The sequence below is a fragment of the Physeter macrocephalus genome, chromosome 6, assembly GCF_002837175.3.
Source record: "Physeter macrocephalus isolate SW-GA chromosome 6, ASM283717v5, whole genome shotgun sequence".
Lineage (NCBI taxonomy): Eukaryota > Metazoa > Chordata > Mammalia > Artiodactyla > Physeteridae > Physeter > Physeter macrocephalus.
The window spans coordinates 89486363-89513829 of NC_041219.1; the positions used below are offsets into that span (position 1 = coordinate 89486363).

Sequence of the window (27467 nt, forward strand, 5' to 3'; positions counted from 1 at the left end):
CAAGCTCCCTGCCCTGAGCCAGCGGGCAGCACGGAGTCCCAGGGGTGGCCACCACCCTTCCTCTACCCTGAGGCCGGGCAGATGGCAGCATGTCTGGCAACACTGAGCTTTGGGGCTGGCGGTCAGACCCCTGTGCCTTCTTCCTGGGTCCACTGGACTGTGCCAGAGCCGTGGCAGCCAATAAGCACCATCTCCAGGCTATGGGGTTCCCAGGGCAAGGCCAGGCCCCCTGACCCTGGCGGGGGCTCTCCAGTACTGGCAGCCTCGGCCTGGTTCATGGGCTCTGGGGGCCCAGTCCTAGCCCCTTCCTCAGGAGGCGGTGGGCCTGGGGTGCTGGGCTCGGGGCAGAGTTCTCCTGAGCCTGGGGGCTCTGAGTCAGAGGTGGAGGTCCAAAAAGCTGTGGCCTGAGGCCAGGGGGAGCTCTGAGACGCCGGGGGGCCCCAGGGCCAGGGTGCCACGAGGGGAGGGGGCCCTGGACAAGGGTGGGGCCGGGTCCCACTCAAGACAGAGCCAGCTGGGGGCTGCAGGCAGTAGGAGGACGTCCCAGTGTCCACACACAGAGGCTGCAGGAGCCCAGAGGCGCTGGCCGGGCAGGGCCCCTCTCCCGACACCCGAGGGCACGGGCCCTCCCCATGGGGTGCCAGGATGAGCTGCACAGCCTGGCGAAGGGACTGCAGCCCCTCCCGCATCTGTAGCACCTGCTCAGACAGCTCCATCACCTGCAGGGAAGGGAGGAGGGTGGGAGGAGGGCGTGGTCAGTGGGGTGGGGACCTCACAACAGCAGGCGCCCCCCCACCTTGCCCCTCACCCACCGCCTGCCGAAGCTTGTCCAGCATGTCTGTGTTCCTCACCTCGCTGGGCCCAAGGGGGACAGTGAGCAGGCTGTTCTCTGTGGACAGTAGGGTGGGGTTACCAGCCAGGGCTGGTGAATGAAGACAGCGCGGGGTCCAGGCCTCCGCCCGCTTAGCGCAGACCACACTGGCCTGGCCGGGCCTGCTGCCGCCAGGAACAGCCACTTACAACCTTACCTGGGTTGCTGAATTCTGTGCAAACCACCAGGGGACCTCGGGCACACTGGCTTGTGCTTCTCCCTCAGGAAGCTGCCTTTGTGCCTGGCTCTTGTTCTGTCCTCCAGGCAAGGGGACACTCCCTGGGCCGCCTGGCCTGCCCAGGGGCCACTTTCAACTCTGCTTCCCCAGTCCTGTATCCCCCCAGTGGGCCAGACACGGTGCTGAGGGTTTCAGCACCATTTTCTCATTTAACATGCACAACCACCTTTTTACAGACGGGAAGCTGGGATGAGAACCAAGGTCACACAGAGACCTGGCAGCAGAGATCTCACCAAGCTCCATTTCCAGCTACCTTCCAACACCAAGGTGCTGGTCTTACCCACTGCCCTGCCCAAACCATGCAGGTGGGTGAGGGCTAGAGGGCACCCAAAGTCTGTGCCCTGCCACTTTCTCAGAGGCTCCCAGGGCAAAGGGGCTGCCCTGCCAACTTCCCCCCGGACCCGGGCCCCAGTACCTGGTCCGGGAGAGGGGCTGCTGCTACATTCTGGGCCAGACCGCCTCACCCGGAAAGAGAACTTGGGCTGGTCAGAGCCACAGCCGTCCTCAATGCCATCTACTACCCTGTGGACGCAGGCGCCAGGACAACAAATCAGTTGACAGCCAGCCACTGCAGTGTTTCATGGGACAAGATGCCCCACTGTCCGCAGAGGCTGCAGAAGCCTGGAGCTGGGCCGGGGGCTTGGGGCCCCAAGCGAAGGGTAACACGTGGTCCCTTCCTCTAGGAGCTCGCAGTTTCACTGGGGATTCAAACTTGAATGAGGTGAAACAGCAAGAGAGTTCTGAGCAGTGCATGGCATGAATGCTGGAATGGGGGCAGCAGGGAGGAGTCAAGGAAGGCTTCTTGGAGGAGGCTGGAGGGACAGATGGGCATCCAGGGCAGGGGTGTGCCTGGCGGGGGCCCCAGCTCTATCACTGCAGCTCTGCCCAGAGTTTAGTGGCCCAGAGCTCACTCACCTGGGGCTCAGATCTGGGGGTACATTCCATGGCACAGAGGGCAGCCGCAGCCCCTCTAAGCTCCGAGGGTGAGCAGAGGGGCCGGCCTCAGCCTGCAAAGCTCCTGCCCTGCCCGGCCGCCCTCTGCCGCCCAGCGGGGGCCGGGGCGCCGTTCGTTGCGGTGATAGCAGCTTGGCGGCCGAGGAGGATGAGGTGCAGCTGGGGGACAGCAGGGGGCTGGAGGGCTCATCAGCTGGGGCTGGCGAGGCTGCGGGGCCCTGCTCCCCGTCCGTCTCCTTCTCCTCCAGTGTGGACATGAGGGTGTTGTCGCCACTCAGGGAGCTGGTGTCCACCTGGGGATAGTGGGGGACAGGGAATCATCATGGAGAGCCCCCGCTATGTCCCACTCACCACCCCCCGACCCGGTCTCATCGCCCTAGACGGGAGGAGCTGTTTTTGTTAAAAACAGGATGCCCAGTGTCTCCCACCTCCCAAGGAAGAGCCTCGGCAGGGGAAGGGGGTGCTTTTCTGCTGCCACCACAAAGCCACCAAGCCCCGGCGTTCGCTGTCCCTCAAAATGCTAGCCAAGTGTGGACACGCTGTCCCTCTACTTGGTCCCTGAGGCTAACTGAACTATCCAGGAGGACCTGGTACCAAAAACCGGTTTGGAATTAGTAAGATAAGGCAGGAAAATTCAAAAGCCCGTCAGAGCAGTCCTGTGTCACTGTGAAGAAGCAGGGGGCACTGCCGGGCTCTCTGCAGAGGCGGCCTGGAGACTAGTGTGCAGCCTGCCTGGCCCCGACCCACGGGCACCACCCTTCATCTGTGACCCTACAGCCTCCTCGTCTGGTACCGCTGGACTCGCGGGCCGTCTCTTGGGCCGGGAGAGCTGGGAGTGGCGGCTGAGTGGAGCTGGGCTGGGCTCTAAAGGACAGTGTGAGAGTGTGAAGGGGCAGCAGAGCGTAGAGCCCCACCACCACCACATGCGGGGTGCTCACACGTCACTCCCACAAACCCCTTCTCTGCCCGCCTCACCAGGCCCCCCAGCACTCCCGCCCCTCCCCGCACGGACCCAGCACCCTCACCTCTGCGGGGCCTCCGCCAGCACCCAGGTTGTAGCTGAGCTCCCCTCGGAGGACCCTGCTGAAGCGGGGGGCGAACTCGGGGTACAGCGCAAGGCTCTCGTGCAGGCCAGCCAGCTGCAGACACTGCAGGACGCAGTACGTCAGCCCCTTCACATCAGCGTTGGCCTTGACGACCTGCTCACGCCGGGGCAGCTCACAGCCAATCAGATCACCCTTCCCTGGGAAGAGGAAGCAGAGGTCAGCAAGCCCTGCCCCTCAGCCACCCGAGAGGGGGGTCGAGTGGGGCCTCTCCAGCCAGGACAAGAGGGGAGCAGCGGGGCCCGGACCCTGGCTGACCCCTGCTGCCTGCCTCACTGGCTCCTCAGACAGGCTCCGGGTGAAGAGCATTGTGACCCAGGTGCTCAAGCACATTTGGGGTCAAAGCACTGTGCTGAAACAACCCGAGTTTCAGATCTGAGACACCAGTTCTAGTGATTCCCAGGTTGCCTGTGGATCAGAATCCTCCGGGAAAGTTAAATCAACCAGACTCCCCGGGGCCCATCACTACCTACAGAATCACAGTATCTGCTGGAGACCGCACAATTGTTAAGCCCTGCAGGTGACTCAGGTAGAGCTTGTCCAGGAACCAGTATGTGGAACCAGCAAGTTAGTGCTGTGTGGCACAGTGAAAAGGGCAGGGGGCCGCGTTATTTCACCTCCCTGAGCCCTGGTGCCTCATCTATATGAGAGATCCTGTACTGAACTGCATCTGTGGTGCTTTTGCGATCTTACCAGAAGGTGTCAATGGAGGGTTTTCCCACCACCCGGCTGAGACTGCCACCTGGCTGACAGCGATTGTAAAAATGGCATCAACTCGAGTCCACATCCTAATCTCAGAGATGTCAAATTGTGGGGAAAAAATGTGTGACTTAGAATCGATGAAATAGGATGTCTCCAATCAGGGACATGGTGATAAGTTAGTGTAGATAACGTGCCTGACACATAGACGGCCAATGAAAGTTCATTTCCTTCCCTTCCCTCCCGAAAAGAGTCCCCTATAGATCATTCCCAAGCGGGATGGCATGCCACCAGGGCTTGGGCAGAGCACTCACGACCCTCACAAGGCAGCTCAACCCACGGCCAGACATTTCACGAGATTAGACAGCGTTTCCTTATCCTTAAGGAAAAGGATGGCTCGCTGCCACCCCCACTGTGGGCTGCCTCACGCTGCCAGCAGAACTCACTGAGCTTAAAGGCCTCCTCTAAATGTTCATGGACTTTTGCTCAAATTTAAGTGCAGAACGCATCGTCGTTAAATCTTATTTTCTTGGTTTCAGGCCATCCTTCTGGTTCCTTCGGAGAGCTGTTTGGATCTCAGTGTGATCATCTGATGAATGAGCTCTCTGTCCTCACGTGTGTCATCTGGAAATAGGATAAGTATGTATTTCTTGTCTTCATCCAAGAGGGGAGATAAAAACGAGAAATAGGACAGGACCGAGGACGGAGTTCCATACCACTGGTCTCAGGGACCAGAGCCTGCCCTCCAGGCTGGCCTCTCAGACACAGCCTCCAGCTCAGCTCATCAAGGCCTGTAAGGTCCTCCCTGCACCGTCGCCCAGCTCACCTCTCTTCGTCTTGCCTCTTTCCTCCCCAGCTAACTTTGCACACTTAGCCGTTAGTTCATACACAGAGGTAGGGGCCAGAATTGACACTGCTAGATGTGCCGCGAGCCTTAGCTGCAAGGAAGAGGCAGGAAGCACCTGGATGTTCAACTAAGGAGGCAGGTGGGGGGATGGGGTGAAGGCAAAGCAGAACACCAGGCCATGATGAGGGCTGGGGAACCAGGCATCCACCAGGGCATCCAGAGGGGCCACGTCAACAGAGGAAACAGCTCATCCGGAACATGTGGGTAGGGACAGGATGGATCAAAGGTGGCATAAGTCCCAGTGCTGGGGAATTCTGGAGGCAAAGGCCACGGCACAGGTGGTGGCCACCCGTGAAGCTGTCTTAATACTGAACGTCGATATTCTGAGACCTGGTGCCTGGCATCAGAGAAGACAGATTCTTTCAGGACCCATGCCAGCTCCCAGCCACGCTGCTTCCTCAGCTCCCAGCTGAAAACCATCTGTTTAATAATCCACTAGACAATCTTGCTTTGGAGTGACCAGTCTGCCACTGTCAAAATCTGCCTTTTTGCCCTTCTGAATCTCTCCAGTTCCCCATCATTTCTCAAAGATTGCCAGCCATATGTGAGTGGCCATAACTCCGTTTGCTCAGGGTCCTGGCATTAACTCCACGTAGGGCCAGAAGTCAAACTCATGAACGACACCTCTCTCAGCTCGCGTGGTATTTGTTTCTTCTGTTTCCTGTCGGAAGGCCATCCTCCTCAAGGAAGAGAGGATGGACACACAGTCGCTGCTGGGCGTGTGGTCTTGCTGGTTCTCCAGGTTAATGACAAACTTCAGCCCCTCCAGGCGTCAGCTGTCCCCACAGGGAGTCTGCAAGTGCTGCTGCCTGAGGATTTGGCTGTGGTCCGGGCGCCCTCCATCAGTGTGTGAGGCCCTCTGTGACCCACGCAGATCACAGCGTTCCCACCCTCTGGGGTCCCTGCCGAAAGCCTCCCACAGCCCCGAAGCCTGCAGCCCCGTGTTGCCCGCCACCCTGAAATCGCACCTTTTCTGCGGGATGAGTCTCCCCAGAGCAGAGCGCCTAAGAGCACAGTGTTGAGAAGCCTGAGGTTTAGAGTTAGCAGACCAGGTTCTAGCCCTAGCCTGCCTGTTCATTAACCTCTTGGAGCCTCAGTCTCCTTCTATGCAAAATGGAATAGCGATCGTTCCTCCGCACTGGGTTTTATGAGGTTTGTGTGAGTTGAAGCATGTAGGGGCCGGGACACAGGGCTGGCCCTGCTGCGGGACCCCTGGGGCCAGCATTATTATCACGTCAGTTCCGAAACTGCAATCTCCCCTTCCTTGTCTAGGGAATTGATCCCTCATCTTCACCTCTTTCTTTCGCCAAGAAGGGAAGTGTATTCAGAGTCTGAGCTCTGCTGTCACCCTTCGCAACCCTGGGCTTGCTCGAGGACCTTCCCTAGGAAAGTAGCATCTCTCCTCTTGGGCCTGGCCGGGGTCGGCAGGGGGAGGTTGCGGTGAACAAGCATGGCGTTCACACACACCTACGGTCAATTAACCTTCAACAAAGGAGGCAAGAATTTACAATGGGAAAAAGACAGTCTTTTCAGCAAGGGATGTTGGGAAAGTTGGACAGCCTCATGTAAATTAGAACACACCCTCTCACCATACACAAAAATAAACTCAAAATGGCTCAAAAGCTTAAACATAAGAGATTACACCATAAAACCCCTAGTAGGGGACATAGGCAAAACATTCTCTGATATAAATCGTATCAATGTTTTCTTAGATCAGTCTCCGAAGGCAATAGAAATAAAAGCAAAAATAAACGAACGGACCTAATCAAATACAAGCTTTTGCACAGCAAAGAAAACCATAAACAAAGTGAAAAGACAACCTACGGAATGGGAGAAAATATTTGCAAACGATGCGACCGACAAGGGCTTAATTCCCAAAATATACAAACAGCTCATACAACTCAACAACAAAAAAACAAACAACCCGATCGAAAAAGAACCAAATAGACATTTCTCCAAAGAAGACATATAGATGGCCAAGAGGCACATGAAAAGATGCTCAACATTGCTAATTATTAGAGAAATGCAAACCAAAATCACAATGAGGTACCATGTCACACCGGTCAGAATGGCCATCATTAAAAAGTCTACAAATAACAAATGCTGGAGAGGGTGTGGAGAAAAGGGAACCCTCCTACACTGTCGGTGGGAATGTAAGTTGGTGCAGCCACTGTGGAAAACAGAATGGAGGTTCCTCAAAAAACTAAAAAGGGAGTTGCCATATGATCCAGCAATCCCACTCCTGGGCATATATCCAGACAAAACTCTAATTCAAAAAGATATAAGCACCCCTATGTTCATAGCAGCAGTATGTACAATAGCCAAGACGTGGAAACAACCTAAATGCTCATCGACAGACAAATAAAGAAGATAAAGAATAAAGAAGATGTGGTATATCTATCTATCTATAATGGAATACTACTCGGCCATAAAAAAGAATGAAATAATTCCATTTGCAGCAACGTGGGTAGAACTAGAGATTATCATACTAAGTGAAGTCAGTCAGACAGAGAAAGACAAATACCACATGTTATCACTTATATGTGGAATCTAAAATATGACACACATGAACATATCTACAAAACAGAAACAGACTCACAGGCATAGAGAACAGACTTGTGGTTGCCAAGGGGGAGGCGGGTGGGGGAGGGTTGGATTGCGAGTTTGGGGTTAGCAGATGCAGACTATTATACATAGAATGGATACACAACAAGTCCTGCTGTATAACAAAGGGAACTATATTCAATATTCTGTGATAAACCAGAATGGAAAAGAATATAAAAAAAGAACATATATATATGTATAACTGAATCACTTTGCTGTACAGCAGAAATTAACACAGCGTTGTAAATCAACTCTACTTCAATAAATTAAAAAAATACCTCCCTTTCTCCCACCTGAACACTCTTTCCAGCACTTTCATCCTTAGCATTTGATTTTCCTCCTTGACAGGAAGTGCTCCCCTCTGTCCCCTCACAGACCGAAGGCTGGTCCTTCGCTCAGTCTGGCCTCCAGCACCCGCGAGATTGAGTTCACCTCCTTGTGTTGCCGCCTTGTGGTCACTGGGTCCGCTCTGAGCTTTGCCCAGGGCCATATATATATGTATAACTGAATCACTTTGCTGTACAGCAGAAATTAACACAGCGTTGTAAATCAACTCTACTTCGAAGAATGGCGTCCATGCCTCCCTTTCTCCCACCTGAACACTCTTTCCAGCACTTTCATCCTTAGCATTTGATTTTCCTCCTTGACAGGAAGTGCTCCCCTCTGTCCCCTCACAGACCGAAGGCTGGTCCTTCGCTCAGTCTGGCCTCCAGCACCCGCGAGATTGAGTTCACCTCCTTGTGTTGCCGCCTTGTGGTCACTGGGTCCGCTCTGAGCTTTGCCCAGGGCTCCATGGCTACTCCTGACCCCACCCTGGCTGCTTCTCCCTGGTGGCCTTGCCTGTGTCTTCTCTCCGCGTTTTCTGCAGATGGGGCCTTGGTTCCACCCGCCTCCCCGCAAGCCCTGGCGTCCTCCGTCCCACCCTCACAAACCTAGAATGGCGAGCACGGTGCTGCCCTTGAGCACCTCCATGGAGCCAGAGCAGACGAAGTAGAGGGCCTGGAGGGCGTCGCCTTGGTGGATGAGGTACTCGCCAGGCGTGCAAAAGGCGGGCCGAAGGGCCAGGGACAGCGCCCGCAGGCAGCCGCGGCTCGCCGCCTCAAACAGGGGCAGCTGCAGGACCTCCTTGTGAAGGTGCATGGCAATGTCTGCGCGGAGCTCGTCTGGGAGGCTCTGCAGCAGCTGCGGGTGGGAACAGGTGCCGAAGGTTAGGGTGGAGAGTGGGAGGCAGCCTCCCGCCAGCCCTTTCCACCTCGAGGGCCTCAGAGCAAGGGCAGGCGTGGGAGGGGCCTTGAGCCCCTCCCCCCAACCCTGCACAGCATCCAGCTCCACACAGGGTCCAATCAGTGAGGGGGGCCGCCTCTGCCTCCCTCTCAATCACTTTATCCTCCCCGCCCCCCATGGGCAGCCCTGCTTTTCTCCTCCCGGCCTTAGACCTGGCCGTCAGGGAGCAGGGCCTCTAGACCTAGGGAGCATGGAGAGGGGCCTCCGAGCCGCTAGCCGCCCAGCAGAGAGTGGAGGCAGGGAGGTCAGAATTCTGCACCTCTTGCCCTCCAGCCCGCTGCTCCTGGGAATCTTAGGCCGAGCGCACACTCCTCGAAGGAGCAAAGGCTGGAAGGGCCAGCCCTGGAGGCCTGCGCACCTCGGTGGTGTCGATGCCGTTGTTCACGGCCCAGGTCGCCTGGAAGTACTCGAGCATGCGCTGCTTGAGGGGCTTGGGGATGCGGTGGATGCGGATGTAGTCGCGCAGGTCGCGGGTGCGGCTGTGGTACAGAAAGCGGCGGGCGTACATGCGCTGGATGATGGCCGTCACGTTCCCAAACACCACCGCGTGCATCAGGGCTGGGGAGGGTGGCGAGAGGGGTCACCTCCAGGACCAGCCTGGCCCGGCCGGACACCGTGCGGGACACATCTGTCCTCCCCACCCGCAGCCCCGCGCTGGGCAAGGCCCCCGGCCGCTGTGTGGGGTGGAGTCCTGCGGCCAGGTGGGCTCTCCTGGCCCTGAGCTCGGGTTCCTTGGGGCCCCTAGGCAGAAGCACCTCTGGGAAGGACCTCGGGGCCCTGTGGGAGGTGGGGAGGGAGGGGTGCCCCAGGGCATGAGCAGGGGAGTGGGCCCTGGACTGGGAGCGGGGCAGGCCTCACCGCCGATGAGCATGGTGCAGATGGAGAAGATCTTCTCCGTGTCCGTGTTGGCAGACACGTTGCCGAAGCCCACGCTGGTGAGGCTGCTGAGTGCGAAGTAGAGGGAGGTGATGTAGGCGCTGCGCAGTGAGGGGCCTCCCAGGAGCTCGGGCCCCGTCCTGTTGGCCTCGCTGCCGCTACTGCTACAGTTGTCACTCTGGCCAGAGCTGTTCCCTATAGCTGGGCTCCGGCCCACCAGGTAGTAGGGGGTCTCCAGTCGGCGGGCCAGCTCCTGCAGCCAGCCTGGGGAGGGGGCAGGACAGCACTGCTGCACTGCGGGTACCCCCGGGGCGGGGGGGACACACATGGCTGCAAATCCACCCCCCACGGCTTCCTGCCACATCCGTCCCTCCTCTGCCAGCCCTGCGCGCCCCTGTGCACCCCCTCACCCCTCCCCAAGACAAGCACACGAGGTCGAGACTGTCATCTCCCCAGACGGTGTCTCTGGGTGCTGAGGCTGGAGTGAAGAGCTCTGCACCCTCCTCCCTGTGCTGGCGCTAATCCTGGGCCGTGGGCCCAGCTGAGGGGGCAGAGGTACTGGGGGGCTCATTGCACCAGCCACAGTCTCATCCCCAGGGCTGCCTCCTCTGCCTTGTCCTCCCAGGCTCCTCTTCCTTTTTCTCTGAGCTCCGGAAAGCTGCCCCCCATTCAGCCTCATCCCCCCTGCCCACAACCACACACACCACCCAACCTCACGCACGCGTTCTCGGGCACACCGACGTGGACGCGTGCACACACCGGTAAGGCTACAGACGCAGTCGAGAGGACAAGGACACACGTGTGTGAGCGCAGTCCCAGGAGCACAGCCACGGCCTGTGCACGCTTGGGAGAGAGACAAGGGTACGCGGGCGCTTGCACACTGACACCCAGGTAGGAGAGGGACACACCTGCATGGACACGAGCACACAGGTGAGTGCACTCAGAGGCCACAGACAGGCAGGCCACCACCGTGCACACAGCTCTGTACACGCAGACACAAGCCAGCCTGGGACACTGAGAGGAGAATAAAGATCGCCCCAGTCTCCTCATCAACCCCCCATTCTCTGGTCTGGCCTTGGAGGAGGTGGGGCTGCGTACTGGGGTCTCTCAGGAGCCCACAGCGGCCAGAGTCATTCAGCCCAGCTGGAGGGCTGTAGGAATTCTGGGGTGTTAGAAGGGGGTTCCCAGGGTCCACAGAGGTCCCAGGGGTCCTGGCAGAGCTGGGGGCCATGGGGAGCAAGGGAGAGAGAGCAGATCTAGCATAGAAGTCCAGAGGGTGGGCCCAGGATCACAGGCTGCTGTGGGAGCCGCCTCTCCACGTGCCCCTCCCCAGCTCCCTACTCGACACTCACCCTAACATCACACATGCTGCGGCCCTCTGTGGTCCTCACACCCCTCCTCTCACCACCCACCCATTCATTCAGCAATCTCACGCACATGTGCCAGGAGCCGGGGGACCCCCAGGAGCTTACTGCAGCGATGTCTCAGAGGTACACAGCACCCAAGGGTCCCGGGATGGGGCTCAAACCCACATGCTATTGGCTAGAGCTAGAAGGCTTCCCGGAAAAGGGGACACTGGTGGTTGGTCTCAGAGGATGGGTAGTTTTGAGACAAAGTGAGAGGGGGTCATTCCTGATCTAGGGAAAGGTGTGGGCTAAACCTAGAGCTGGAGACAAGTACAGGCGAGTAGCTTGGCTTAACTAGAATGTGGGGTCCGCACTGAGGGAGGAAACTCCAGGCTAAGGAGTTGGGGGGATGTGTAATGTCCTGAGCCAAGGTGAGGACTCACCCTCCTGTTATTTGAGATGTGCTGTGAGAACGCAAGGAAGTACACAAAACTCTTCAGTCGTTACTTAGTTGGGCCTCTGAGGTGAAGCCGGTAGCTGGGTGAGGAGGAGGGGGCTGGAGGGTGGAGAAGCAGGAGGATGAGGGGAGGATGCAGAAGGGTCCCTCCTCACTCAGTCTTGGTCATGGGGCATCGGCAGCCCCTGGAGCTGGTGGCGGGATGGTCCCTCTGCGTGGGGCGTGTCGGCTGCAGAGGCTGTTCTGGAGGCTGGTGGTTTTCACACTGAGAAAAGCTCCGAGTGTTTAGCTCCCTCAGTGTTTAGCACAGTCTTTTGAAAATCCAGCCCATCTCCACTGGGCTAATGGGACTCTGGGGCTGGAACTCTATGTCCACACCAGGGGCAGTGGAGCAGTAGAGCCAAGGCAAGGAGGCAAAGGGAAGGCACCTCCCACCAGACGGAGCTGGGCCAACAAGAGGCGCCACTCTCACCCAAGGACATCCCTCCCAGGGTGGACTTTGGGAGGTGTGGGTGTGGCTCCCACCCAGTTGGGGGTAGTTTCCCTGGAGAAAGAAGGGACAGATGATGATGTGAAGGACTTGGAAACTCCCCTAATGTGAACTAGTACCAGCCCCTCTGGAACTTAGGGTTCAAGGGTGTGATCTGCCCAACGGTCAGACAGCCCCTTACAAGCCCCATGCTCTCCACGGAGGGGCTCAGAGCCCCTCTGGGAGCCAAAGGTGTTCTTCATGTCAGCTCAGCAGCCCCTGTGACGTGGTCAGAATGGAGGATCCACATGGACGCAAGACACGGGGTGTCTGGGTTGTGTGTGGGGCGGGGACTGACCTGGGGATTCGGTGTGTCACCCACGTAGGGGTCAGGGCTCTGCATCACCGTTCCCCATCTCGCAGTCCTCTGAGCAGGTTCGCTGGGGGCGTCTGACCCCAGAGCCGCCTCCGCCACAGCCTTCCTCTGGGAAGGGCGGGCGCCAAGGAGCTGACATACTGCCTGGAACGTGCCGGTTCCTGTGCTCGGCAGCTAGAGATTTGGGGAATATCCAAGTGGGCCTCTGGGCTACACACCAGTCTCCGTGGGCTTGGCGAGGGAGGGAGGACTCGCGGGAGTCTCCTCGTCCCTGGGAACTGATCAGAGCACGTTTCTAAGGCCAACCTGGACTCCTGGTGACCGACACCATCAAGGAGCAGACAGTCACGGGGCGGGCATCTGAGCAGCTGGCCTCTTGCCCACTGACTGGAAACAGGGGCTAAAGGCCAGTTACGGGGAAGTTGCCAGAGGGCTGGAGGGCATGGGAGGAAGAAGGTGTGTCCAATTTTGGAGCTGCGGGCGTGGAGAGTTAGACGTTGTTGGAACAGAACGGTCTGGAGACAGAGAGAGAGGATGGAAGTTGAGATGTTCACACAGTGGTGCCAGTGGAATCGCCCAGGGAGAGCAAGGCGGTGGGGGGGGGGTGCCAGGGCAGGAGGAGGCCTCCTCACAGGGCAGAGAGATGGCTGGCAGGGTCAGGTGCTACAGGGACTTCAAAGGGATAAGAGTTTGGCCCCAGAAGGTCACTGTGACCTTCAGGGTGACATTTGGGGTTGAGAGGTGGAGGTGGAAGCCCTCCTGGCAGGAGTTAAGACTTGAGTGGGAGGTGAGCAGGGGAGGAGCTGCGAGAGTGGAGGTGAAATGAAGGAGAGCGAAGACACTGGTGGGACACAGAGAAAGGCTGCATTTCGGGCTGGGGGAGGGCTGAAGCAGCTGAGAACCATGCTGCCGGAGGTGACAAGAGTGGTCAAGGGGCCTTAGGGGCCAAGATGGTGGGGGATGAGCTTTTGAGAGGGTGGCGGGAAAGCGCCAGGCATCGGAGCAACCCTGGAGAGGTCTTCTGAGAGGGGTGGGGTACCCAGCTGGGCAGGGAGTGGGCGAACGTGAATGTGACATAAGCTTGACCACGAGGAGGCCACGATGGGTGAATTAGACTCCCCCAGGCAGCCCACCAGGCTTCCTCCACAATGTGGGCCTGCAGGAGAGCAGGCCTGCCTCGAGGTGGTGGCCCTGTCACGCTCCCACCTGCACACACACGCGCCAGCCCCCTCATTCTCCTTCCAAACACACACCTACTGGCACACATGCCCCTGATACACACCTATGAGCATGTACACATGCAGACTTGCACACATCTCTCTGATACCTTATATCAGCTCACGGACATCCCTTGACAGACACACACTTGGACTCACAATTCCCTGACGCACGCACCCTCAAGGGAACAGATTCCTTGGGCACATATGTACGCGCGCGCGCACACACACACACACACACACACACACACACACACACACACACACGCGGCCTCCAGTACCGATCTCGGGCAGCTCGGAGGCGCTGCTCTCGATTTCCCGCTGGCCGATGTAGAACCAGATGCAGGCGACCCAGTGGGCGAGCAGGGCGAACACGGCCATGAGCAGGGTCAGCACCACGGCGCTGTACTGCGAGTAGCGGTCCAACCGCGGGAGGAGGCGCAGCAGGCGCAGCAGGCGCAGCGTCTTCAGCAGATGCGCCCCGAAGTACTGAGGTGGGGGGAGGCGGGAGGTCACCCCAGGGCCGGGCCCCCCTGTGCCGCCCCAAAGCCCACCCAGCCCAGCCGCACTGACCACGTTGACCTTGAAGGCGTGTAGCAGGTCGAAGGGCAGCGCCGCAATGACATCCAGCAGGAACCAGGTGCTAACGTAGTGGAGGCAAATGGACTTTGGGGCAAACACCACCTGGCCCGACTTGGACACGAACGTGGTGCGGAAATTCAGCACAATGTCTGGGGGAAGTTGGGGCGGGAGTCAGCACCGGTGGGGAGGAGCCACATTTTCCTGGGCACCTGCTCAGTGTGTAACACTGTCCTGGGCCCTTTACCTGCATTGTCTTAGTTTTCGCAGTAAACCAGAGGGTGGATATCGTTGTGCGTATGTGATGGAGGGAGAAACCAGCTTGGAGAGGCTATGACTAGCTCAGGGCCAAGTAACCCATTAGTGATGAAGACATATTTGGAACCTAGGTCTGATTTCAAGGCCCACAGGTCATAAACGGGGGGAGGGCAAAGGGGGACACGGGGGGGGGCAGTGGAAGCCATGCAGACTATCCCCCTCAAAGCCCGGGGGGGTCACTGGCCCAGGGAGGGGTGGGAGGCACAGAGCACACATACCAAGAATGAAGAGGACCTCCACGGCCAGGTCGCAGACGCTGGGGGGGCCACGGGCGGCACTGGGCTCCCGGGCTGTGCTCACGCATACGCTGTAGGGCACGGTGACAGCCACGTAGAGGGTGGCGAGCAGGATGAAGCCGTCCCAAGTGGCCCTCAGTGCCCCACAGTGCAGCAGGATGAAGGGTGACTTCCGGATGGCAGCTACTTTGTACTCGGGCAAATTTGGCTTCTCTCCAAACACCCCCTGAATGAGAGGCAGGGCAGGTCCAGGCAGGGAGGACAGGAAATTGGCACAGGCTGAGTTTGGATAGGGTCTGGGACAGGCATCTGCCTCCTTTCTCTCCCCGCATTCTCAAAACAACCTCTGACACAGGCATCAGAGTCCCCTTGTTATAGATCAGAAGACTGAGGATCGGCGAGCTCAGGTGACTTAGGTGAGGTCACACAGCTGCTTAGGGGAGGAGCCAAGATTGAGCCAAGGCCCATCTGACTCCAGGGCCCAAACTCTCTGCCATACCTGCGACAGATCAGGCATGTGACATTCTCACCACAAGCCCCAAAGTGCTGGTGGGGCCTGAGTAGCCCCCTGGACATTCTCTCTGTGGTGGGCTCGGTTCCCCTTCTCCATCTCCTCAACCGGCCCCTACCCTGCCCCACCCCCCAAACACACACCCTAGCGCCGATCCACCTTATTGAGCTTGTGCTTGCCCTTGGGCTGCTTCTGTAGGTGCCCAGACAGGTGGTAGAGCACAGCCCGGCTCCGTCGCCGGTTGGCATTGAAGCCTTTGGCCCCTCCCCGGCCATATCGGCGTCGGCCACCACCTGCAAAAGAAGAGGGGCGGGAGAGAATGATGGGCGAAGCACTCGCACGCCTCAGCCCAGGGGCTTGCGGGTAGGACACCAGTTGCTGGCCCACGGACTGGTCTGGCTCCCTGACTAGTTAGTGTATTTAGAGTTGGGGGCTCCAGCGTTTCTCACTTCCTGGAGTCACTTGCCAACACCAGCAACGGGCAGTCCTGGGGTCGCTTACAGACACTCCTCTCAGTGCCTGCTTCTAGGAGAAGGAGGTTTGCATCCAGGCAAGGCAAGAGAGGAACACCACAGGGAAAGGCCTGAGAGGGGAGTGGGAGGTAGTTTCCAGGGTGGGGGAGTGCAGAGCTAGCAGGAGGCCACTGGGCAGAGTCGAGGCCGCCCAGGGCTGGGGGCGGGGGATGGGGAACAGAGAGTACCCCCAACACCCCCAAATGGCAAAGAGGCCTTGGAGCAGCTTCTGATGACAGCTTTGTGAGCTGTCCAAAGGCCACCCCCAGCCCTTAGAGGATGCAAGAGGGAAAAGACCACAAGGACTTAAAAGAGGGCTTTGGCCAGAGCTCCCCAGACAGGTTTGCATGAGGACAAGGAACCAGGTGGGTCTGTGCTCAGCCTCACTAATTGGTGGGAAAATGGTACTTCATGGGCACTAGTGGAATTTGTTTCTTTCAGTTTCTTAGTAAAGTTGACTTTAAAAGTCCAGCTTTGTCTCCACAAGCTCTCTGTACCTGGGCCTGGGGAGATGAGAGCAGCACAGGCTCCTCGGCCAGCAGAGCAGGAGTCAGTGAGTGCAGGCGGGGTGGGGGGCCCACAAACCCACACTGGGCACCATGGCCCCGCCAAGGCTTGAGGTACCCGGCAGCCCCACAGGCACCCACCTGTCTCCTTCCAGCTGTCGGGGCCCCCTCGGTTCTTGGTATCACTGATGTCCTTGTGAGAGACCAGGAAGAGGGCCACCTCCCCTTTCTCATTCTTTATGGGTATCACATCCAGGAGACACCAGAACGGGAGCCCTGGGCACAAAGACAGACTCAGCCCAGCTCCCATTCTCCGCCCGAGCCAAGGTGACAGAGGGGCCATTGACACCCCTGGTCAAGGCACATGCCAGCTCCACTTAGGACACTTAGACTCGATCCAACAGGGCGGGGGAAGGCAAGGGAGAGCAGAGACGACAGTCAGACATGTGTGTTCATAGATCTGTCCTGCTAAGTAAGACGGGGACATTTTTCTGCTGGGGTGGGAAATCCAAGACGGGAAATTGAGTACCAGCTGAGATTGGGGTGAGGACCGAGGAAAGGAGGGGCCAGGAACAAGAGGAGGGGTGGAGAAAGAGGAGAGGGGAATGTGGGAAGTTGGGATGAGATGGGGAGATGGAGAAGATGGGATTGGAAAGGAGGGACTGTGGATGGGGTGGGTACCAGGCTGGGTGAGACCACGAAAATAAGGCAGGCTGGCCAGGTGGCCCCTCACCGCTCTTCCGGTACAGGATCAGCTCGGCCTTGAACTCCTTGTGCTCATCCAGGGCCTTGCGGATCTGTTGGCGGACGAGCTCACTGGTGTCTGGCCCATAGAGGAAGGAGCAGGCACAGCCCCTTTGCATGACCTCGGCCCGGGAGAAACCCGTGAGGTCGCAGAAGCCATCAGAGCAGTAGACCACGGGGAAGAGCCCCGCCACCTGGGCGTTGCCCAGCACGAAGTTACTATCTGCAAGAGAGCACCTCTCAGAGGAGGTGTGGGGTGAAGGGGCACAGGGTCTACTACCCCTCCTTTCCCAATTGCCTGCAATCAAAGGGTAGGTGTTACAAATCCCAGGAATCCTGTGTGTGAGTGTTTGGGATGGGGGGTTGGGGGAGGGTTAGGACAGGAGCTGTTTATGAACAGGAATTAGTGTCACCTGTGTGTCGGTGCCCTGCAAGGTCCCACTCCTAGCATCGTGTGTATAAGTGCATTCAAGAATTGGCATGGGGGCTTCCCTGGTGGCGCAGTGGTTGGGAGTCCGCCTGCCGATGCAGGGGACGCGGGTTCGTGCCCCGGTCCGGGAGGATCCCACATGCCGCGGAGCGGCTGGGCCCGTGAGCCATGGCTGCTGGGCCTGCGCATCCGGAGCCTGTGCTCCGCAGCGGGAGAGGCCACAGCGGTGAGGGGCCCGCGTACTGCAAAAAAAATAAAAAAGAATTGGCATGTGTGAGCCCTGCGGTTGGTGAATGCAGCCCCGTGTGGGTGCTGTGCCCTCTGGAGTGTGACTTGAGCAGCTTGGGCTAAGGGGTGGGGTTAGGGATGTCCAAAGGAGGACTGCAGGACCAGTTCTAGGCCAGCCTCAGCCCCCCTCCCCCCACCCCGCCAGCCTCTGCCAGGTTCACTCACCAGCCAGGTACTCAGGTTGGCTATTTGGCTCCTCCCACCGAGACACACTTGGACGGAGAGGCAATCCAAGCCACCATCTATTCTGCACTCTGTTTGAGCCCCAGTTGCCTGAGCCCCTGGCTCAGGAATTAGTGAATGTGATCCACAGTGGGGGTGTAAGAACGGTAGCTGAGCTCTGGCAGCCTGGAGCCAGGAGTGTATTGGGGAGTGGGGGGTGCTGAATCAGCAGGCTGCAGGAGCCAAGCGCAGGCAAAGCAGATGGAGAAGCCTGGGGTGGGGGTGGTCTCAGAGATGGGCTTCCACCCCTATCAGAAACCAGAGACAGAGGCAGAGAGCTGGGAAGCCTCACTGGGGGTGAGTTTGAGGGAGGAGGAGAAGGGAGGGGGCTTTCACGACTCTCCCAGTGCTCAGAGCCCTGGAAAACCAGGATCCAGAAGCTCTGGTCACCTTCTCCAAACTTCCCCGGTCTTAGTGGGAGTCCCCAAATCTATCTTTTTTGGGCTAGAGGGCTCAGTGGGTTTAGGCTGGTGGGTTTAGGTGGTGAGGTGAGGTTGGACTAACAGTGCTCTCCTGAGTCCCGCCTACTCTCTCTCGGTTTGCAGACCTCTCTTCTAAATCTGTTTTTTTTAGCCTCTAGCACGGTGCAAGGGAGCACCGCTTCCTTGCCTCACTTCCCAACCCGCCAGTTCGAGGGTAGTCTCGGTGGGATAGCGCCAGACGCAGGCATGGGATGGGTTAGACTGACTAGGTCGGGGTTCGCGACCCCAGGAACAGACGACATGACCGGCCCCCAAACCCAGAGAGTTCTAGCCATTTTGCCCGGCCCGGGGCAGTGTTGACTGAATTTTTCGGAAACGTCGTCTGGAAGGAGACGGTGGTCCCAGCTAAAAGTGGGGCTCGGGGAAGGGAGGGCGCGAGCAGGAGGGCTCCAGGCTGAGGTGTCTGGGTGCAGGACTGACGGGAACACTGGCCAGGGGCAGCTGGTCCGGGAGCCAGTGGGGCGAGGGTCGGGACTCACGCGTGCCGTCGAAGCGCGTGGCGATGGTGTCCAGGAAGGTGTTCTGCGGCGCCAGGAGTCCCCGCATGGCCGGCATCTTAGGCGTCTGTAGCCGCCTGCCCCATCCCTCCGGGGCGCGGGGGCTCAGCGCCGGGGGAGGGCGCCCAACTCGGCCGCCCCCCGCCGGGCCCCGCGCCCCCTAGCGCAGCCGTCGGGGGGCAATGCCCACCCCGGGCTCGCAGGTCCCGCCAGCCGCCCGTGCGCAAGGGGGCGTCCCCGCCGTCGGGGCCCGGAGCATGGCGCGCGGCTCCTCGCGCCCTGGCCGCCCACGATTCCCGGACTCCCGGCTCCGCGCCCGCTGTGCTGTCGGCACCTTCGGCTCGAGGTGGCTGCAGCAGCGGCTCCCGTTTCGGCTGCGGGTCGGCTCCGGCTCGGGCTCCGCTGGGCACCAGATCCCCGCAGCTACCTCCTTCTGTCGGGGAGAAGCGGCAGCCTCCCTCCCTCCCTCCCTCCGGCGCCGCAGCCAGCACCAGGGTAACCATGGAGACGGGGCACACCCAGGCAGGGCTGCCTCCTTAAAGGGACAGGCCTCCCGCCGAGGGATTTCCCCCCTCCCCTCGGGACCTCGTGGGGGCAGGGGAAGCGGCGCCCTCCCTCTCTCCCCGCGCCACTCAGGCCGCCCGGGCCACCCCGAGCCGCCCCGCCAGCCCCTCGGAGAACGACGGGCAAGCGCCTGGTCCCGCTCGGAGCCGCAAGGGCGAGGCGTCTTTCTCTGCAGCATGGGGGTTCTCAGAGAGCCTGGCAGCCTCTTCTCCCCCGGAGGGACCTGAGGAGAGCTCAGGCGGGGGATGAGCGGGGGGTGCGTGGTTTAGAAGATTTCCCCTAAGAAAAATATAATGGGAAAGGGGGCTGGGCCCGCAGGTGGAGGTGGTGAAGACCGGTGGTTGGCGGAGGTTGGGGCAGGTGAAGTCTAAAAGGAGATTTGGGGGAGGGGGTCTAAACCCAGCTTTTGGGCATCCAAGCCTTTCTTAGCCTCAACTTGACCCTCCAGGGAATGGATCGATCCGTCACTAAGCGACGCCGCGGCTGGCTGGAGCTGCCAGGAAATAGGAGGGTGGGTAGTCCTGGAAATAGGGTTTAGACGCTCTCCGTGTGTACCCGGGAGGTGGAGGGGTGAGGAGTGGAAATGAGGTGTGTGGGGATGGGGGCGCCCCAGATCCTTTGTCTTGCCCCTGTGTTTCTCTCTGTCGCCTTTGCCGCTCCCAGGCTGCGCCGAAGGGTCAGGTTGCAAATACAGGGTACAGTAGATGTCAGACGCTGGGGGAAACTTCCTAACCCTGCGCTAGTGGGTCTTTGCGGGCGGGGAATGAGCGGACCGAGTCTCCGCTGCCCCAGCGCCTTTAGTCCTAGAGAACTAGGCTCTGCGCTGAAGGGGGAGCCGGGGCTGCAGGGACCCCCACCTCCAGCGAGGGGGTGGGGAGGGGCCGGCGGGCGGTGCGGAGCCGGGCCCTGGGCGGCAGTCTCTCACTGGTCTCCAGCGCTGCGTCGGTCCTACCAGCCTCGCGCTGCCAGCGCCGCTCCTCCTCCCTCCCACGATTTGCCAGCGAGCGCGGCTACCGCCCGCGCCCAGAGGAACCGCCGTGGCCAAAACAGCAATTTGTTCCCGAGCGAGTGATGCGGAAGGCTCAGCGCCCCCACCCCTCTAGGAGACACAACCATAGTCAGCAGCATCGGAAAGGAAGTAGTGTCCCCCGCTCCACCCACCCCTCATCTGTGACAAGGGCCAAAGACCCAGGCACCTGTATTAAAATGAGCTGGTGCTTGGGCAGGAGGAAGAGGAAGCGTCCCCCTCCCCCAGTCCTCTGAATCCTGGAATCCCGCTCCCAGGAAGCACGACCCTAAGGAGGCTGCAGATCTAGCTTCCGACCCCCGACCTCCCACCCTCTCACATGGGTCTAGGGCTGCCCAGTAACCCCTCCCCCAACGGCTCCTCTTTGCCCCTCCAGGCGATGGTTCAAGCACACTGCTGAGGAGAGGGTGCAGTTTAGGAATCGGCTCACTTTGAGAGAAAGGATGAGGCTATGGTGGAAAGCACCCAACTTGAGAACCAGGCTACTTACCCAGGTTCGAATATAGTTCTGCCACTTGCTGTTGTGATTTTCCTTGCGTGACTCAATTTTCTCCTCTGTGAAACGGGGACAATAACTACCTCAGAGGGTTGTTAGGAGGATTAAAAGATTAAAGGATCTAGAACAGTGTGTGACATTTGCAACATGTAAATATTATTATCTGATTTTGAATCTTATAGGAGCCCTGTGAAATATGCAGAGTAGATGCTACTTACTCTCCATCTCACAAATGAGTAAACAGAGGCAGAGATAGAGGAGAGACTTGCTCAAGGTAACCAAGGTGGTAAATGGCTAAGGTTCCAACCCTGACACACTCCCAACCCCAGGTCCAGAGTCTACCTCACTCCAGCATAGCTGTCTCCCACTGTGAGGACTCAGAAACAACCCCAGGCTAGCTGTGTGGTACTCACAAGGACTGGTCATCTGGGGTTGTGCATCAGATCCAGATGATACTCCCGTGGAAGCCCAAGTGTTCAGACTTTCAGTCTTCAAGCTCATCCGCCTGTGCTGGTTTTGAACATCAAGCCAAACCATATGCTTTGGGTCAGGGTGAGCAGGCGGTAGACAGAATACGCGGGGTGCCCCCAAAGAATTACCATAGCTGAGATCGACTTGGTGCCAAAGCACTGTGCTAAGTGCTTTCCTTGGATTATCCGGTTAATCTTTATCATAACTCTGTGAGGTAGTCACTGTTATAATTGCCAATTTACACGTGAAAACACTGAGGCGGAGGGGTTAAGATGCACTGCCTCCTCCAGAAGCTCCAGGCACAATGCCTGTGTCACTGTTTTGGTGCTCTGGTCCCCATTTCCGGGAGAAGGAAATATACTAACGTTTATTGAATGTTATGATCACTCTTCTTATCACAGAATGAAACAGCAATGTTTTGGGCTTTAAACCCCTTCCCCCATTGCCCTTCAAAGAATTTGTGTGAAAGTGTGTATGGGGTAGAGATGCAGCCACTGACCCTTTGCTTTGGCCTGGCCTGATTTAAGGTGCCTTTTCCATCTAGATGAGTGTCTAGATCTCAACCCACTTCACTCTTTCACTTTACCTAGTCCCTCAGGTCTTCCTGCCAGACCTGGCTTATGGTGAATTCCTCGCCTCCTCCTTCCACCCCCACAACCCCCGCACCCACCCCCCATGCGCGCTCGCGCGGGCGCGCGGGGCAAGGGCCCACGTTTAGGAGACAGTAAGGTGGAGGTCGGGGCGGGGGGGGCGGAGTTGAGAAGACAACAGGGCACGGCAGGGTGTGGGGGGGGAGGTTAGGGACCACTGGGCTCCCCACTATAATCTCCTCTTCCTCTCCCCTTTCCCCAGTTCTTGACTCACTGGCCACAGTGGGGAGTCACAGGGAAGGGAAGGTTGAGGAGGAGCCCTGTTCAGAGATAGCTCAGAGCCATTGTCAACAAGGAGAAACTCAGGAGGCTGCGTTTTGGAGCTGCCGTGGGAGGCCTGTGGGAGTATTATCTACAAAAGGAACAAGGAGAGAGAGAAGGGAAGAGCAAAGCGAGGAAAAAACCGCTCAAGACACAAAAGATGGAAAAAGCCCCCCTCCCAAGTGCAGGCGGAGTCAGTTGCTGTGTGCAGCCGGTGAGAACAGGTGGCTGTCGAGGAACAGAGTCCAGGGCTCCTCCAGTCTCCTCTCCTCTTCCTACTCTCTCCACCCTCATTCCTGGAGGTCCCCAGGTCTGTCTCTCCTTCTCAGGTTGTGTGGTGTGGTGGGGAAATCTCAGGCTTTCATGTCAAACTAGTCTAGGTTTCAATTCTAGCTCTGCCACTGAGTGACCTTGGGCAGGGATGGGGGACAGCGCTAACCTCGAAGAGCATTACTTCCTTCATTTGTGAAATGATCCTTTCTCAGAGGATTGTGGAGAGAGTGAGACGAACTTAGTAAGTGGTTGTGATTGTTATTGAAAGTCCCCCTGAGCACTTGTCCTGCCCCTGGGTGCTGGGACCATAGAAATGAGCTCAGCATGAAGCCTCGCTGAAGGTTCCCCATCCCCACCAAAACTAACACAACATTTTGGAATACTCTGAGGCCTCCAGTACTTGGCCGCCCCTCAGCTGTCTCATTCTAGGCCATCCCTTTTCTTTTAGCGGAGGATCCTAGCTAGTGTGAGGAAACCACAGTAAACTTTCTAAAAGGGAATCCTGGATAAGCTGTTGTATATCGCATGGCTGGTTAAGTGGAGGAAGGAGATCTGAACCGGGAGTTAACTAGGTTGACAGCAGTTTGCTACCGTGCCACAATGCTGGGGTGCCTTGTCCTATCCTTCGGTAAACAGCCTATTAAAAGGGGACGGTATGGTCATTTTGATGAGTGCCACTGTGAACAGCCACTGGACTTCAGGCCGTGGGGATACACTGCAGTTGACCATGGGCCCCGCCTGCCGGAAGGCCAGTTTACCAGTCCTGCCTGCAGTCAGCAAGGGAGTGAGTCTGAGAAATCTTCTCAGTCTCTCAACCTGCATGTTCTAGCATCACCAGAAAACGGGTTTGTCTGAAATCTAGTTACAGAGAAAGCCTAACTGGGTTAAGTTGAAGAGAGACATAAAAAGGAGACCTGACTTTTCCCTGGGGAATCAGAGTGGGTGGTATTTGTTCCTGCTGTTTTGACGGCTGTGAAGGGGCGGGGGGGCTGGAGAACAGTTTTGCTGGTGGTGGTGATGGTGGGTGAGTTTCCTCACCCAGAAAAATCTTCAGATAGCGGTTCCCCTTGGTAGGGAGTCACAGACTAGTAACAAAACTCCCTCAGCACCTGTATGGAAATGATGTTCCCTGGCTCTCCTCGGACTCTGCCATAGCCTTGCTCCCTGTTTGCCCGTGTTGGTGCTGTCAGCATCTGGCCTGTGCCACCCAAAGAGCTCAGAAACGGGGGTGGGGGGTGGCTTCCTGACAGTTGTCAGGACAAGAGGGCACAGAGCTCACCATGCTGGGGGGATATGCACTCAGAGGAGAAAAGCTACAGAAGGAATAGGGTGACTGAAGTATTACTTTTTTATTTTTGGTTAATTTCTGGTTTTATTTTTTTGGTTATTTTTGGTTTTATTTTTTATTTTTATTTTTGGTTAATTAGGTCTGTAAGGCTGGAGATCAGGGAAGTCTTTCATGCACTTTTTAACAGGGCACGAGACACAGAAAAGTAAAGGAGTTATGGTGAGTGAATGTTTAACTAGTCACAGGTTAGCTTGGACACCAGGGTACCGTTCTCAGCACCTGCTTGATACCTACCTTACCACTCCATGAAGTAGTTACCAGTCTCCACTTCCCAGTTTAAGAAGAGGTTCAAAGATGTTACGTTATTTGCCCAAGGTTAGTTGGTCACATAGCTACCAAGTTGTGAAGCCAGAATTAAAGTCCAAGTATCGGTCTCAAAAGTCCAGGGCTTTTCTACTCTACCACACTGCCCAGCCACCAGACACTGCTTCCGAGAGTTTAAGAGCTCTAAGAGCTCTAGTTCCTTCACCTGCAAAGTGGTTGAGGAAAGAGCTGGAACCATTTATCTTTGCCTCAGAACTCAGCACAGTGCCTGGCACCCAGCAGGTGCCTCAATGTTTGAAGTAAAGAATGTGCGCAGGTGGCTAAAGCCACCAGACGTCCAGCTTGGCTGACTTTACAGTATGATGTTCTGGCTACCAGCGTTATGGTCTGGTACTCTGAACTGGTTAAAATAGTGACAAAAGAGCTCCTTGTATCAGTTGCTGACCTCCAAACATGTACCATTTTGGATACCCATTTCTTCCATTAAGTGTGCTTCCGTATGCATATAATCCTCTCCAGGTGGGATAAGGTGGGATGAACCCTGTAGATCAGGCAAGACAAACCCTCATTTTGTTAGGTCAAATGGCAAGATTTCCAAGGGTGAAAAGCCATTACTCTACTGACCTTCTCCAAAGTAGAGGTTCACAGATTGATAACCATGTGTCCTGGCTTTTCTAGGCCACTCCCAACCTAAAGTAGTTTATCCTGTTGTTCCCCATACATACATTCATACTCACAAGACTGTACCCTGGTTTGGGATTCTGAAATACGAGGTCACCCTGTCTATAAACCACTGAGCAAATGCCTGATCACCGCTGGTATAGTTCTAGTTCAAGCACAGGCCCTTCGAGCAGTGCAGTGCTTCTCCATTATACTCACAGAAGACAGCAAGGCTCTTTCATGCAATACTATTACCTTGTACTCTTTTATCTGTATGTGTCAGTTGCCCCAACTAGTTTATCAGCCCCACAAAGGGCTGTGTTTTAGTTATCTTTATCTCTCCTTAGCTTCCAGCTCAGCAACTGTACAAAGCACTCCCAAACACTGTTGGGGAGAATCCATGCATCTTTTAAGAGTACTTTATCAATAACTGTATGATCCAACAATTCCACTCCTAGGAATTTATCCTAAAGGTACACTCTCACATGTAATGAGTGATGTATGTATTATATTGATGAAATATGCTAATTTCATCAATACTTATAATAGCAAAAAACTGAAAATCATCATTAGGGACCGGTAAAACTAATTATGATAAATTTATACAATGGGATACTATGCAGCCATAGAAAGAACAAGGTACATTTATGTATACTGACATGGAAAGAGGTCTAAGCAGCATACATTCTTCTGATATATGTATATAAATATAGAAAATCTCTGGAGGGATAAATAAGAAACTTAAGAGTGGTTGCCTCTGGGGAGGGAATAAATAGTCCAGAGTGGGATGGAGGCTTATTTTTCATCATATATCCTTTTGAACTGTTTTTTTTTAAACCATTTACATATATTGATTTTTCTTCAAACCAAACAAAAACTAGTTATAAAAAGTGAGAACAAGTTTAAAAAAAGCAAATTGCTTAGGAATACGCATAATATCATTTTCATTTTTGTAAAAGAAAGAAAAAACATATTTGCATGTTTGGATTTAGAATATTTGTGAAAAGATAAACAAGAAACTTATCAGTGATTTCTTCTAGGGAGTGGGACAAGGTAGGGGAGTATTTTTCACTTTCACATCATGTATCCTTTTGTACTTTTAAAAAAATTAGCCTGTATTACTTTTTAAAAAGGTGAATTTAAAAAACTGCCGCAGGGACTTCCCTGGTGGCGCGGTGGTTGAGAGTCCGCCTGCCGATGCAGGGGACATGGGTTCGTGCCCCGGTCCGGGAAGATCCCACATGCCGCGGAGCGGCTGGGCCCGTGAGCCATGGCCGCTGAGCCTGCACGTCCGGAGCCTGTGCTCTGCAATGGGAGAGGCCACAACAGTGAGAGGCCCACGTACCGCAAAAAAAAAAAAAAAAAAAAAAAAATGCCGCAAGTAAGGGGCCTACGGAATATTTGATGTTCATAATGAGGCCACGCTAATTTAAATTTTCTCTCTCAAGTGGCACATAACTGACAAAGGTAAACCTGAAGTTTCAGTCTTATCTTTTTGGCTGGGAAAGGCCAGGACGTTGATCTCTAAGAGGAAATGGAAAGGGAAAGAGAAATGATGGTTAGGAAGGTTGTCTCTGAACACACAGCAGGAACTGCCCAGGGTACAGAGCCTCCCTCCTCTTGGAAGGAAGAGCTGTTGTGGGGAGCAAAGAATGAGCTGCACAGTTCAAACTTAAGATAAACCTCACTTCTCTTCACTGAAGAAAGTCAAATGGCAAATTTAGGAGAATATCTACAACGTGAGATCCTAAATGAATTATGCTTTAGACATATCTAAAAAAAGGATTGTAGAATGCATATAGTATGCTCCCTTTTTTGTAAGAAACAAAACAAAAAATTAAAAGCCTATATATCAGGCTTCCCTGGTGGCACAGTGGTTGGGAATCCGCCTGCCAAGGCAGGGGACACAGGTTCAAGCCCTGGTCTGGGAAGATCCCACATGCCGAGGAGCAACTAAGCCCGTGTGCCACAGCTACTGAGCCTGCGCTCTAGAGCCTGCGAGCCACAACTACTGAGCCCACGTGCCACAACTACTGAAGCCCACACACCTAGAGGCCGTGCTCCACAACAAGAGAAGCCACCACAGTGAGAAGCCTGCGTACCGCAAGGAAGACCCAACACAACCAAAAATAAATAAACTTATTTTTAAAAAAGCCTACATATCTATGTGTATAAGCACATATATGCTTTGAAAAGGTTTATAAGGATATATGCCAAATTATTAAGTTATTACCCCTGAGGAACAGAATGGAAAAGTGGAAAACTAACTTTTTCCTTTTACATTTCTGTATTATTTGATATTTTAAATGCTACTTTTGTAATTAAAAACTGTGTAAAAAAAAGCTTCATAATTTTCAAACTTTTTGTGGTCATAGAAAAAAGTCTTCAAATATTTTTCTATAAAGAGATTTTAACTTCAACTTCAAGGCAGTTTTGACAAACATGTGGCTTCCCATCTGTTTAGGTGGTTAAATACAGTCTTGCCTGGATATGGGCATAGACCTCATAATCCCTCAAGGCCACTTCAGTCTCTGGATTTCCTATAAAGTGTAGGTAAGCAATTAATCAGAAAAGCAGGGCTTTTTCCTGATACCAACAGGCTGATGGTGATGTTGGATAAATTCCCCCAAATGAGGTGGCCAGCCCCTTAGAAAATGGCTTCCTAGTACTCCTTGACTATTGTTTTCTTTACTGAAAGACACACATACATACACACACACACACACA

General features: G+C 55.9%; 1 protein-coding gene across 1 annotated transcript; it reads right to left on the bottom strand.

Moving 5' to 3' along the window:
* Positions 1 to 122: 122 nt before the first annotated feature.
* KCNH3 (potassium voltage-gated channel subfamily H member 3) lies at positions 123 to 18784 on the bottom strand. Its single transcript, XM_024122972.1, has 15 exons — positions 18709 to 18784; positions 16797 to 17030; positions 16205 to 16339; positions 15205 to 15338; positions 14517 to 14760; positions 13975 to 14132; positions 13683 to 13890; positions 9519 to 9800; positions 9019 to 9218; positions 8309 to 8558; positions 3089 to 3306; positions 2025 to 2356; positions 1525 to 1631; positions 813 to 889; positions 123 to 719 (listed from the first exon to the last, which is right to left on the bottom strand). The coding sequence occupies exons 1-15, from the start codon at positions 18782 to 18784 to the stop codon at positions 123 to 125; spliced, it is 3252 nt and encodes a 1083-aa protein (XP_023978740.1).
* Between the last annotated feature and the right edge of the window lie 8683 nt (positions 18785 to 27467).

Bases quoted from the DNA above. Each gene is read 5' to 3' on its own strand.
- KCNH3 (XM_024122972.1), bottom strand. From the start codon at position 18,784: ATGCCGGCCATGCGGGGACTCCTGGCGCCGCAGAACACCTTCCTGGAC. The intron at 16,340-16,796 runs GTGAGGGGCCAC...CTTTGTGCCCAG, and splicing joins GATCCTGTACCGGAAGAGCG to GGCTCCCGTTCTGGTGTCTC. The intron at 890-1,524 runs GTACTGGGGCCC...TACTGTCCACAG, and splicing joins CAGCCCCTCTCCCGGACCAG to AGAACAGCCTGCTCACTGTC.